The following is a 14,099-nucleotide window of genomic DNA, read 5'->3' as shown; positions in this document are numbered from 1 at the left end:
TCCCATTCCTACCAGAGCTCTTGCTGCATGCTCTTTGTATCAGTTAGTGTGGCTGCAGAGGAAACCAATTGAGCAAACTGATCCAGAAGAGTGTACCATCCCCCAAAATCAACAGTTATGTTCGGTGTCAACTGTCTGAACTGAGTGACCTCCCTGTTGTCACAGCTGATGTGTGGATGCAAAGAAAGGAAATGGAATATGCAAGAATCTTGGAGGCACTGTGACATAAGTTTGAGAGTAGCCTACAGATATATATGTAGTCCGATAAAGAGTTTGGATTCATTACCCGGTGTGCGATCCACCTGCTAGGTTGAGATATTGTTTATTTCAGAGTTGTGCAGTCTAGGTACCAGGTGGTTTCCCATAAAACTGGTACCTTTAGGACCTTCCACACTACTCTTTATACAGTCCCTTATCAATACATTCACATGTTTGTACAGTCCCCTCGCCTCAGATTGGTTACCTAATTAGCACACTGCTGATATGACACAGTCACTCTGCTCATCATCAGAGAGGAAGGGTCCCTTGTTGGGCCAGGATCTTCCAACCTTATGCATGATTTTTCACTATTATCATGAGGATCGCATTAGAATATGCCTAATCGTTGTTCTTCAGGAGACTATTCACACTGCATTGGTTACTGTCATATTCACGAGCATGTTTCCCTTGAGAATGTCAACACAATGGTCTTCCTGATTAGCAGTTCCTCAGTTAATAATTTTTCATGATTAACTTGGAGACAGCTAAAAGACGCGGGTCATCTTGCCCTTTCCTCAGAGTGCATATTTTATCTCTTTCACACAAAACAGAGTTAGCTATGTACTGGCATCACAGGTGATACTAAGTGACACTTGCAAAGTATGTTTCTAACTGATTAAAATTAAGGTAAAATTGAGGTTATCACAGGTAGCTCTCCTTTCCGTCCTCTGGTTCTGTCCTGTCCTTTTATGTTCCTTCCTTTACGCTCATCTTGATGTGAGCCATTTCAGGGAGCTAAACCAGCTGGAAACCACTGTTAGCCTTCAGGTGGCTTAAGCCCTCCTTCTAGCTCATGGCAGAGGGACATGCCCCACTGCTACACAGGGTCAGAGGCGGGAGGGCATCAATGGAAAGACCAACAAAAGTGAAGCAACTCTCATTTCAATGATGTATGCTGTCCCAGGCTATATCCTGGGAAAAGGGGTGCCTAAGGAAAGTATGTCAAGTGGTGAGATATTCCTGGAACCCAGCATTTCCATCATAGCTGGTTATTCACATGCCACACGTGACTGTTTTGGATTAATGTATGGCTTGCTAATGTCCAAAGTTTGTTCTGGTTTAAGTTTGCTTCCTTTTGCACACCCTGGTAATTCCACTATATACATACAGAATCTAACAGCCAGTGGTCCACAGCTGGTAATTAGCACCATTTAGCAGCTGCTAAGCAGGATAATAGACTGTTATCCTTGAAGATCTCTAATAGGAATCGTAATGACTTGCTTACACTGCTTCTAAACCAGCTGGCATAAACTTGCTCTGCATGGTATGAGAGTTAAAAGAGGGACTGAGTCTCACTTCATATGGAATGCAGGTCAGGGGTAATTTGATTTATGCCAATTAAGTAATGCTGGTGTAGGATCAACATAAATGATGGGTGAAACAGCAGCAGCATACAGTTTATTCAGCAGAAAATTTGTGTTGTATGCAAATTCTTCAACTTTCACTGTTACATTAGGGAAAAGCACACAATGGCAATGGTTTTCAAAGCTACTGCCCACAGAATGAGTTATTTTGCTGATGTGTGTTTTAACATTTTGCTTTTAATGACCGTATAATTGGAAACTTGAAAAGTCTGAAATAAATTTAACATATTTAGTAAAATATTGTAAGGATCTGAAACTTTTATTCAAGTCTGCAAACATTGTACAATTGGGTATCTCAGTAGGAGAAGAGTTGGTCTAAAAATTACACCAGTACTTTTATAAGCTTTTAAATTGACAGGTATTTCTCAGGTACATCCAATAGGCTGTAAGCGCTTGTAATAACTGACTTTAGCATGTTGATGATGTTCTTGATGTTTTTTTTAGTCACCTTTCTCAGGAGAAAAACCCACACATAGAACACAGATAAAATATGTATATAGAATGCAGGAGATAAGAAGTGCTAATATATTATGTTCTTTATTTATTTATTTTACTTTGAAATACATAATTCACAATAGGTAGTTTGAAGTGAAAACTTTGTAAAGAGTCTTATTTAAGTTTACTATGTGATCAACTACTTTCCCCTAAGGTTAATTTTCTTTTTTTTTTTTTTTTTTTTTTTTAAGCTTTGTTTTTATTGTAACTTTACCTCACTAATAGAAATTCAGAATTTGTTCAGGTCTGTGCTACCAGATTTTGATGACACAGCTGTTTTGACCGGGGAAATAGCTATGCTGGCAAAAACCCTACTGTGCTATCAGCTATGATGATAGAAGCAATATTTTTAGCTAAGCATGTGTTATTTTGTGAGGGGATGTGAATCATTTTAGCAACAGCTCTGTAATGCATACAGAAGTTTTAGTTACACTGAGGTAAAATCACAGCTTTATAAACAAGTGAGACCTTACCACAGCAGTTTGCCCCTTGTGACCTTTCTAGACCTCTAGCTCTGGAAGAGTTAATTCAAAAATAGAGGCAAAACAAGGGATGACCTCCATTACATAGTACTCTGGAGTGTGTCCCCTTACAGAAATATCTTTGAGCCATGCAAGTGAGCGGCTACTTCCAGTCTTCTCTAAATTACTGTAATCACTGTTTTTCCTTCTCACTGTGGGCATAAACATAGATATTGTCTACACAAGTTCTTGTATGTAAATGATGTATTTGAATTTTTGAATTTGAAAGTGTAACTATGAAGCAGGAAGGAATTGAATATTGTGAAGAAAAAAAAAAGAAAAAAAAAAAGAAGAAAACAAGCCTTTAGGAGTAAATATCTTTCAAAAAAGGGGAACTGAGAGAGAGAAGAAATCACATGTAGAGGTTAGGTAGTGCGACCCACTTGTTTTTAAATCTTGTTCCTCTGAAATGATCTCAGAGTCCACACTGCTCTTCCATGTGAATATCTGTCTTTTCAGAAGAGATGCTTTGCCTGCCATTCTACCACCTAACTCATGGCATGTCATATTTGACTGCTGCCCTAGGAGATTAATTTGTATTACTGTGCTTGACTACTAGCATTTTTTATGCCATTTGATTTCTGTCCTTAATATTTTCCATTGAAGGCACAAGCTGCATTAAATTTTGCATAGACAAAATGAAATGAAAGAGGGGGAGTTTGTCTGAAGTTTCCAAGTTAGCAGTTACTAAATAATGGTAGAGTGTAAAGATGAATTATTCTGGCTATGTCTATTGCAACAGAAATATCTGTCCCACTGAGGGAACTCCTTGTGGATCTCATTTGAATTCGACTTGGTGTCTGGGGGCCAAGAGACAAAACTATTATTTTTATGTAGTTTTCCAGTTCAAGGTACCTCAGATAACAGGAGGGATGTGTCCTTGACCTCCAGAGCGACTTGTGTTAGTAGGAAGCTGTTAGCATTGCCGGACACCTAGGCATGGACATATAGTAGTTGAGGGTACAATTCCTGGTGGAATTATGGTGAAGAAAGGAAGGGAGCTGTCTTGTCATGTGCTTACCTCTGCTGCTTACAGTTCATTCCCATAGTGCAGTGATTGAGGTGCTGAACTGCACCCAAGCTTGGGGGCTGATTGATTTCTCCAGTAACAAAGCATGGGAAAAATCTGACGCGTTTTGATATGTGCCTAACATTAAAGCTGGTAGAGAGGTCATCTGAGGATGTAGGACTACTTTTGTCAGTCTTTCATTGGTGTTTTGGTTTCTTCCTTTTAAAGATAATGCTCTGTTGAATGGAGCTCTTGGATCAGCCTGACAATTCACACCATGCTTTTAAGTTCAACAAAGAATCAATGGTTATGTTGCTTTGGGGCCATGGTAATCAGATTCCTGGCTGCCTGAAAAAAAATATAAATTACAAAGAGCCTGCCAGGGAGGATGGAAGCATCAGCCCCATCCTCATCAATGCTGTGTTTAAAAGGAGGAAGATAATAGGTTGGATAAGACTAAGGTTCTCAAATTCAGCCACTGTGGAAAATGTCTTTTTCCTCCCTTCATTTCTGCATTCTGTGAATGGGGTAACACTTAGTTGTCCAAATGGTGTGTGTATTTCCTTTATAATCTGTTTTCATGTAGCAAAGGTGGGAATTGAGTTGCAAGGGTTCTTCAGAAAATGAGAAGTACGATGAGGTTTGAACAATTTTGACAGATGTTGCCAGTGATTGCTGGAAATATTTTAAGGGTGGAAATAGCAGTAGAATTATGAACCAGTGGTTTGAAAAGCACATTACTAGGGCATGACTTCTCTGAATAAGTTCTGTATCCCAATGGGTAGGGCTTGCTCTGAAAGCATCAGCTGTCTCACTAGTTATGTAGTAAAAGTATTGCTACTGTAAATGTATTTGTTTGGCAAACAAGCAGAATTAAAAGAATGATTAAATCTACAAATAATTGTTCTTAAATTTTAAAATTTTGTTTTAACCTTATGATAGGAAAAGGAAGTGTTGTTGAATGCAAGAATGCATTTACCAAAAAATGGTAACATCAGGGGCGACCATATTGCTCTCTACAGATACCTTAAAGGAGGCTGTAGCGAGGTGGGGGTTGGTCTGTTCTCCCATGTGCCTGGTGACAGGATGAGGGGGAATGGGCTAAAGTTGTGCCAGGGGAGTTTTAGGTTGGATGTTAGGAAGAACTTCTTTACCGAAAGGGTTGTTAGGCATTGGAACGGGCTGCCCAGGGAAGTGGTGGAGTCACCATCCCTGGAAGTCTTTAAAAGACGTTTAGATGTAGAGCTTAGGGATATGGTTTAGTGGGGACTGTTAGTGTTAGGTCAGAGGTTGGACTCGATGATCTTGAGGTCTCTTCCAACCTAGAAATTCAGTGATTCTGTGATCTTGCTTGATTTCATTTGCTGTTCTGAGGAATAACATACCAGAGATTAGTGTTCATCAATTAATCTCTTATGCAGCTGAGTCATCCAACAGGTTTCTCAAGGCTACCTTTGGTACAAGTTGAAAATACAGTGTGACTGGAATGAGAGAGGTGTGCTACAGAGGTGGGAAGGTGGAATACAGAGTTTAAGATGCAGGTATTGGATGAGTAGTCTGATTATGGAGTGAGTAAAGGGCAATATATGGCCCTTCCTTAACTGACAATAGAAGTATTCCATTCTTTGTGGTTCAGCATCACTTCTGTTGTCCAGTTACACAGGTTCATGGTCAGCATATGCCAGAACTGCTTTCAGCTGTTGCTGAAAGTGGTGGCTATGCCATTCTGCCTGTTTGTAGCCGTTGCTACATCCCCAGATAGTTGGTCTAGTTGAAAACTAATCTTTATCTTGTGCCAGCACAAGGGAGGTGGCAGAAACATGCAGCCTGAGGCAGGAGGAGAGTAGAATAATCCATTTGAGCAACAGCATGGTCTTAGGCTTCTAAAGTAAGCCACAATTCCTCACATAATGAACAAGTAAAGCCTTCCAGCTAGAGTAATCCCTGCTAAACTGAAGAGAACAGAAGTAAATGTTAACAAAGGTCACACTATCTAGCTGCTACTCCCAGAGGAACAACTGTTAGAAACATCTACTGGTACTCTATTGAATATATAGCAATACACAGCAAAAGGCCAATTATAAGTTTTATATATGTTGGACATTTATTTTTTTATCTTTTCTGTTAAAAATAAAACTGGGTTTGCCTAGCTCTGAAGTTTGCATTACCATCAGCAGGTGACCACTGGTGAGCTGTTGATAGTCCTGGGTTGTCTGAAATCGTCTGCAAGGCTCTGCTGTCACTTCAGACCTGTATTCCTTTAGTCTCTAGCACGTAAGGTCACAGACTGTTTTACATGGTAGAACAGCTAGGTGCTATTAGACATAGCACAGCATAAGTACTATTATCATATATATCAAAATTATTAACGCTACACCCTGCATGGCACAGGTCTTCAAAGTTAAATAAAACTAGGACATCGACTAGTTGTCACTGGTCATTAGCCAATTGCTGTAACAGCTCAAAAAGCTAGAACAACTCTCCAAACAAGCCAAGCCAAGCACAGACAAAGTAAGCCTTACAGCCGAAGTCCCATATGCAAAGCTAGTACGAGGCTTGTGGCTGGTAACAGGCATGGCAATGCTGTCTTTACTGGACTAAAGGGCTACGCAGTAAGTCGTAATTCAGTCAATGAATTGTGGAAAGCTGTTCAGCTCATTGGAGTCATCCAGTTACAGTTGTAGCATAAAGCATATGTAAAAAGCTACCCTGTTATCTTTTTTTTTTTTTTTTTTTTTTTTTTTTTTTTTTTTTTTACCACAGAGAGACTGACTTTATCACTTCAGTGCTTTCTAAAATGCTTTATTAAATAGTATGGTTTGTGAAAGATTGTATTAGTTCTACTACAAGTAGCTGATAATTTTGCATGTCAAATCTGAAAGGATTTGTTGGAGGAATTGATGGACCTCTTTAGACACACAAAGGAAGTGCTTGGGAGTTTCCTGAAAATTTTACTCTCATTTTATTTTTATTTTTTCAAGTAACTGTCAGCTATTCGTGTTAATGCCCATTTTCAGTCTCCTCATCTTGTCTGAGGACTTCTCTTCCATGAAAGATTAAACAAGTTTTAAAAGAAATCCCTTGGAAACTACCTTAAAAATTGCACTAATTAAGAGATAGCATTTCTGGAATTTAGCTGTGTGCGTGTCTGTGTGTGTCTTTTTGTCCTCATTAGGGCAATTTATCAAAACTTACTAGCAGTAACTAGAGTAGTTCTATCAAAAGGAAAAATTGAACATAAAGTGAAGATTTTCCTGTTGGCTTGTAGAGTCTTCAGTGAATGACCTAAGTGAATTGCATGACGGGGAGGGGAATTTTGTTTGTGACCTTTTCTTTGTTTGCTTTTTTATTGTGTTTTACAGGATGGAGGGTAAATTCAAGGGAAAAAAAAAAATCAAGGAAAGAGGAATGTTTTTTACTTGTGTTATATGCAGAGGGATGTAGCACATCATCCTAATTCAAAACAAAGGCTGTTGCCCAGTTGAAAGAAGAGTTTGCATATCCTGCCCTGGTAATCTTTGTGATGTGAATTTCCTGAAGCACTGATAAAACTACATTTAATAATGCGGGAAAATAAGTCAGACAAAGAAAACTGAGAAGAGAGTTTTTATCCACTTACCCTGATTTGTTTTTTAAATGACTTGATGATTTGTTTATGGTCATAATTATTTAATATTCTACTTCAAGCTTGCAGTTTATGTATCAATTCTTTTTGTTGTAATCTTTTTATTTATTTTTCTGGGAGGGAAAGCGAAGCAAAGATTAATTATTATGAATTTCAATCTCAGATCTAGAAAAGGTCTGTCATTTTTTGATTTCAACAGCAAGGTATTGCTGAGTGGGTCTGGAAAGGTTTTATTTCCTTTTGCATGGAAGAAGATGTTCTACAAGAACCAAGTCTTTGGTGGCTTTATGGAGGGAAGAGAATCAATAAATTGTCCATATTTTTTTTTAATAAACAAGTAGCCAAATTGTTTTTGTGTCACTTAGTTACTATTTTAGGCTACAAATGAAATTCATGTGTAATATTTTTAGAGATGCAGTTTCCCAATCCTCTGACCTTGTGTGCCCTGCTCCTGCCAAACAGGAAAGGTCTTCATCCTCTGTATTTGCTTAGAGAGACCTACCCAAAGAACATTTTTGGTGCTCCCAAAACTTTTAATGAGTGATTTAATCTCAATGACCCAACAAGAAATTTTGAACTTTATTTTTGCTGGAATCATTTTCTGCCTTTTGAGCAGTTCCCAGAGGCAGACGTAGGCAGAGGTAAATGATGCATATATATTTTTTTGTGAATGGGGGAAGGGAACAAGGCCTTTTGGTTGTCTCTTTATTCAGCTCATCACATCTTGCGAAAACACAGACTAAAAATACATTTTTGTTATCACCCTTAGCCAATATAAGAGTGTGCTGCTACCAAAATGCAGTGTGCTTTCTCTGCCTCTACCTGATTTATGCATTTGTATCCTCTGTACATGTGCTGATGGAGCACATCAGCACACACAAAAAAAGTAAAATAAAAAAGACTTAAAAATACTGGTGCAGTTGAGTATGCAGCTGCATAGGTGGGAAGAGCTGTCAATGCAGTGGAGACCAGACCTTCCCCCCATGAGACTATACCTTATAAATGCTATTTTCAGTGAATGATGCACTCCCACCGAAGTCATCAGTTAAAGTCTCCTTGAGAGCAGAATTTCAGTAGTTTAATAATTCCTGCAAATCACATCTTTGAGGACTATCTGCCTTAATTTCCATATCTCTGTGGGTGGAACCAAGCCATAGTTCACATTTCTAACCTACACATAGATCCCATAAGAAAGAATGCTACACAAAACCACTGCTATTAAGGGGTTAAGAAACTAAAATGGGTGGAATTTATCCTTTCCCTGCTGAAAAGGGGGGACGGAGGAAGGAGAATGAGTATTAATTTGTTCAGATGAAATCCTGATCAGATTGGCAGAAAGAAATTACATTTGGGGCCTTAAGAAATGCTTTGTGATATGGAATTTGTATTTTCCACATTCCTAAAGAAATGTTAAGAGCACATGAACACTGAAAATATCAACTCCTGCAGATGATATAGTTGCACACCTATTTAAGGAGGGAGGATTCCAAAGAAGGTCTTAAATCCTTAATCCTGAGGTAGAAGAAGCATCTCCTTATGTGGTCAGCAATTTAGGCAAAAGAAGGAAGGAACTTAGTTTTGAAGATTATTTTTAATGGACTCTGTCTGGATGAGGACAATTGTGTACTTTAGTCTTGAATTTCTGTGTCTGAGAGCAGAAAAATCCATTGCTTTTTCTCATTCATTCATTTTTCTCGAGGTTATGAAAATTTGTAAATATTTCTCCACCCTCCCTCTCTCCTTTGGTGCTTTTCATCTCTCTTGGCAGTTGTTGTACTGTTCATTTATTCCAGGTTACTTACTGTTCTGCTTCTATTTTTACTGGACAAGCTGGAGACAATGGTGGCTTCTAATTGTAGTTAGCTTTCAAAGTGGCATTTGCCAGAACATAAAGTCTTTCAGAGTCGTATAAATTAACTGAAATGAAAACTTGGGTGAGGTGATATAGGTACCACAGAGGTATTTGTAAAGTGTGAATTTGTACAGTGGTTTGGATTGATGTTTGATTTTCAAAGTTTAAACATGAGCAGATGATTAAATGGATTTGTATAGCTAGTATAAATATTTGCCCAATATACCACTGTGTTTACTATGTGTGAAGCAGTTAGTAATGATGAAGCCAAGTCTTCCCTTGTCTGTTTTCACTTCAATTTTACAGGCTTACGACCATTTGGCAATTTTTCTTTCTTGTCCAGAATATTTCTAGGACACCTGATCAAAAATAATTCATCCTTTTCAGAAGACATTGCTTATGCAAATTGACAATATCTGAAAAGAAAGATGACCCTTTTCGAGTAGGTCAGGTGAATGTTTGAATGCAGTAAGAAATTTAAATGTACAGTGAAAATGGAGTTAGAAGACATTCTCCAGAGAAAGAAAACACACACAAAAATGCCTGGATAAGGAAGAAGTGGTGCATATTATTCTCTTGACAGAAGTTAGGAGGACAGCCTTGAGACCAGTTGATGATCATCAAGAGGTTGCAGTAGCTCAGAGTTCTGGGGTGCTCAGTGCTTTGCAGACCTTTGCACAACTCCATCCAGGACTTTTAAAAAGGAATTTAAAACAGGATTTCCAGATGATGGGGGCAGAATGAGCTGTGTTCCTATACAGTGAACATTATAAGCAGTTACTCTCCTAGATGGAGGCCTTTTAGAAGGACTTTTCATAAGAGTTTAGTGAAGAAAGGGTTGCAGTGCAGGGGTGAGTTCCCCTAATAATGCCTGGCAGTGTCACAGCACCATCCTGCTCCAGGAATGAGCACCAATAGCATGAGTTAGTCAATGCTTTAATTGCAAGTGAAAAGGTTATAAAGGCAGTAAAGACTATTGGGGAAAAGTGCTGAATTTTCACACTTGAGTGAGCATTAACGTGCAGGGTTGTTTTTTTTTTTGCTTGCATTTATAAGCCTGTTTTCATTTCAAAAGGGAGGCTGATACGTGTAAATGGGAGAGGAGTTAGGCTCTGAATATCATTTTAAGAATTATGCTGTGTCGGTGATCTGACAATGCACTGTAAAGGTTAAATTGAGTGCAGATCATTTAGCTATGGTATGATGATTAATTTTGAGTGATATAAGTTGTGAACGCTATTTTCAATTATTTACTGAAAAAGCCAGCAGGTCCCATGGGAGCTCTGCAAAGTCAAATAAAACCAGTTGACTGTGATTTTGCTCCCGAGGTGATTTTGACCTTGAGAGAGGGTCTTGCCCCTCCCCTCTCCTATGTATAGAACTAACACGCTCATCTGGCCTCTTGAGAAGTCCTTGATACTGTTCATATTTAACATCGTTATCAAAGGTCCTTTGCTTCCAGGCCTAGTCGTTAAAATAGATGAGATGGGAAATGCTGACATGATAGTTTTGCAAATGTTATCTCAGAGGTTTGCATATATTATTAAATCTGTTAATGAAGATGATGAAGAATCAGGCTATTAACAGCTCAGAATTGGCTCCATTGCTGCATTAATTCTTGTTCCTCTTTTCTTTGATTTTTCAGTGTTACGACTGTTGAAGGATGGTGCTGATCCTCACATGCTTGTTTCCTCAGGAGGCTCCTTGCTCCATCTGGTAAGAGTGATGGAAGACTAGTGTTAGTAACCGTGAATAAATATGGTGGGATACAGAGTAGCAGATTGGGCATATTAACAAGAAAGGCTTAGCAATGTTTTATCTACGCTGTCCCTCACAGTCATTACGATGGCATCCAGCTATGCCTGTGAAATAAGTGGTCATTTTCAAATTGCTTATGAAAGGATGGATCATGTCATATGAATGGTAACTAACAGTGTAGAATTAAACATTTTATTTACAAATTATCTGCACAGTAAATAAGAACAAAGGAAATACTGCTGGATTCTGAATATGGAATTATATGGTTCAAAGATTCACAGATCCTATACGAAAAACACTGTGATGTGACATTTTCCTTTTGTTTCTGTGCATATTTTCTTGCTCCAATTTTCTACACATAGATATTGAACAGATTGTCAGCATTTAGTTTATCATTTTTTTGCCCAGCCATTTGGATTAAGTAGAAAAGAGAAGATGATAGAAGGAAAACTGTGTGTAATAACCAAAAGAGAAGCAACATGTAAGGGCATGTGGGAGAAGGACTGCCAGACAGACAAAACTGTAGGGGTAAAATTTCAGCTTTGCTGAAGCCAGTGTCAAAACTCATCATAAGTAGAATCTTAAGTCTGATTATACTTTACTTTGGTCTGTGGAGCTTCAATTGCAGATGTGCTTTCTTTACAATGTGTAACTATTTTAAGATATTTGAATTCGACTTTGTTTCACAATGCTGCTGAAATAAATTTGACTTCAGAAATATAAGGGCATAAAAGAGCATCTACCTAGAAGTTTGCTGGCAGAGTGTTTCATTTTAGATCCATTGGATTAAGTTTCTCATAGTATGTACACAAAATAGAACATTTTCTTGATGAAAACGGATCCTGTAATGTTACTGGGGTACAGCATACCTGCAGCCATACTCTTGCAAGATATAGCATTTTCCTTGTGTAATGAATCTGTGCTCTTCATCTTCTGTGGCTGTGCTGCTTACAAAGATTTTGGGAAACAGTGGCATGGATAGGTGTAATAATGAGGTGAAACAGAGACAACAGAAGTTGTCTTTCCTGGCTTCCAACTCTGCCTTCTGCAAAAGGTTCTCAATCACACTCTAAAAATGCAGCCCATACGAGATGTTATCTTTAGGATTCCCAAACTGAGACATCCTAAATCTTATCCTGTGTTGAAAGCCCCAGGAGACAACCCATATCTTCAGTGTAGCTGATGTGATGTGTCCTACTGACATTTTAGAATGAAAGAAAGATGCATCCTTTAGGGATTTTAGGTTCCTTTTTCTAGTTCAACTGCTATGCACTTTTTAACTGCAGATTTTAGTGAACTGTGACTTTTCAGGTTTCTTGATCATCTGCATCACACCCTGTAACACTGGCACGCTCAGTATCTCTCCACTGGTGCTTGCTGCTTCACAGGCACAAGTGCTTCAAAAGGACGGAAAGCTTCCTGCAGCAAGAAAAGCGCAGTAGAGATCTGTGTGTAACCTGCTGCCCCAGTTTAGTCAGTGTTACTTATAAGTACTCAGAATTCATTTAAAGGAAAATGACAGTCCTATCTGAGACAGATGCAAACCTGATGTCAGTGAAAGCTGTTTTTGACCCTGATTTGGGAGCAGTACAGTAGGAGGGGAGAGTCATAATACAGGAAAATAGATTAGTGAATTTTGCTTTTCCGTGAGAACTCAAAATAGTAATTGTGCATACATCTTTAATGTATTTTTGAACCTCACTCATATCTATTATATGTACCAGTTTTATCACTATATTTCCATGTAAGTTACTTTAGAGAAAGGGGAGCCTGATCAGTGCTTACTCTTTTCATTTATAGAACAAAAGTTTTTACTCCAGAATGAATGGAAAATATATTTATCTGCATGTTTCACTTAAAAACTGATTCATGATATAATTCCTTTTTCTTCTTCCACTTGTCTTATCTTCCAGAATGTGATATGTTTCTAAAAAAAAATGGATTCTGATTCATAAGGATTCTGTTGCTATCTCTGTAGGCAGTATTCCAATATGCTTGAATCTCAGGTAGGCCATGGGATCTTCAAAGGTGTTCATTAGAATCCATGAGAGGAGAAGTACCAGAAAAGTTAGTTCTTATCTGAGTTGCATTCAGTGGGAAGCCCAGTAATGGTATATCAATTCACACAGGCAATTGCCCAACCCACGCCAGAAACTAAGTATATGAGTGCCAATTTTCTTCTGGAACTTTGATGGATATTGCCCAATTGCTTCACAACTGCCATTAAACAAGGATTGAGGGGCAGCAGTAATTATATTGCTGCTACAAATCTAAGGCTGTTTTAAAACTGGCAGCATAAGGCTCTGTACAGAAGGCTCTTATCTATTAATAATACACACAATGGCTCAGTGGTATCTGAGAATTGCTTTGTACAGAAACTCTCTGGATTTTTTTAAATTATTTTTATTTGCTTAACAATGCCTTGAAAATGTGATTGGTATGAGATTATGTTGATCTGTGTTATAAAATGTCTTATCACTGATTTGTTAAAAGTTGAACATAGAACAACTCAATTTAAGTTTTACTGCTGATACAATGAATGATATTGATGCAGTGAAACAAAAGTATCTCTTTGTAGAGTTAAGTTACAAGCTAAAGGAAATCCATTACTTCAGAATTTAATTTCTGTTTTTAATTTGTCAGTATGTGTGAAAATCACTTAATAAAGGACTGGATGTTAGCATCCTAGAGTTTAATTTTCATCTTCCAAAGGATCTATATTATGTCTATATTCATGAACCCAGAAGTATATACAATTCCCATGTTCATTTGAGTATCTCAGCTATGTCTTGACTTCACAGTGGAATCCAGCTGGGCATATTTCCATCTTCCTCTTTTCCTCCAGTGTCCTGGCTTTCATGCCAGATTAATACAGATGAGCAAACAGGATGCCTTGGTGTGGTTCTCCATGAGTTACAGACATAACAGCATACTTATTTCACCCTCCCCTGCATATGGCCTGTAAATTTCTCTATATTTGTGCTCTTAGCATATATGTGTGGTTTCCAGAAGAGGGAAATATTACACAGCCTTAAATATTGAATGAGGCATAATTATTAAAGTTGGTATTCAAAATGTCTAAGTACCTAATATAGAAACTTAGGCTCCCTGTAGCCTCTCTCCAGTGGTGAAGGAGAAGGGATCCCTACTTAAAGAGTTACTGAGATTATATGCAAGGCTAGACTGAGGATGTTAACTTACATGTAGGTGCTCTGGT

General features: G+C 38.2%; 1 protein-coding gene across 6 annotated transcripts in view; it reads left to right on the top strand.

The window, feature by feature from the left end:
• MYO16 (myosin XVI) overlaps nt 1–14,099 on the top strand; it is a 376,631-nt gene that overhangs the window by 103,722 nt on the left and 258,810 nt on the right. For all 6 annotated transcript variants that reach the window (XM_084526026.1, XM_084526029.1, XM_084526030.1 and 3 more), the window contains exon 3: nt 10,770–10,840. In XM_084526026.1, the coding sequence (XP_084382152.1) occupies nt 10,770–10,840 (71 nt within the window). The remainder of the gene's footprint in view (nt 1–10,769; nt 10,841–14,099) is intronic.

The sequence above is a fragment of the Aythya ferina genome (genome assembly GCF_964211825.1).
Source record: "Aythya ferina genome assembly, chromosome: 1".
NCBI classification, from domain to species: domain Eukaryota; kingdom Metazoa; phylum Chordata; class Aves; order Anseriformes; family Anatidae; genus Aythya; species Aythya ferina.
This window is presented reverse-complemented; position numbering and strand designations above follow the sequence as displayed.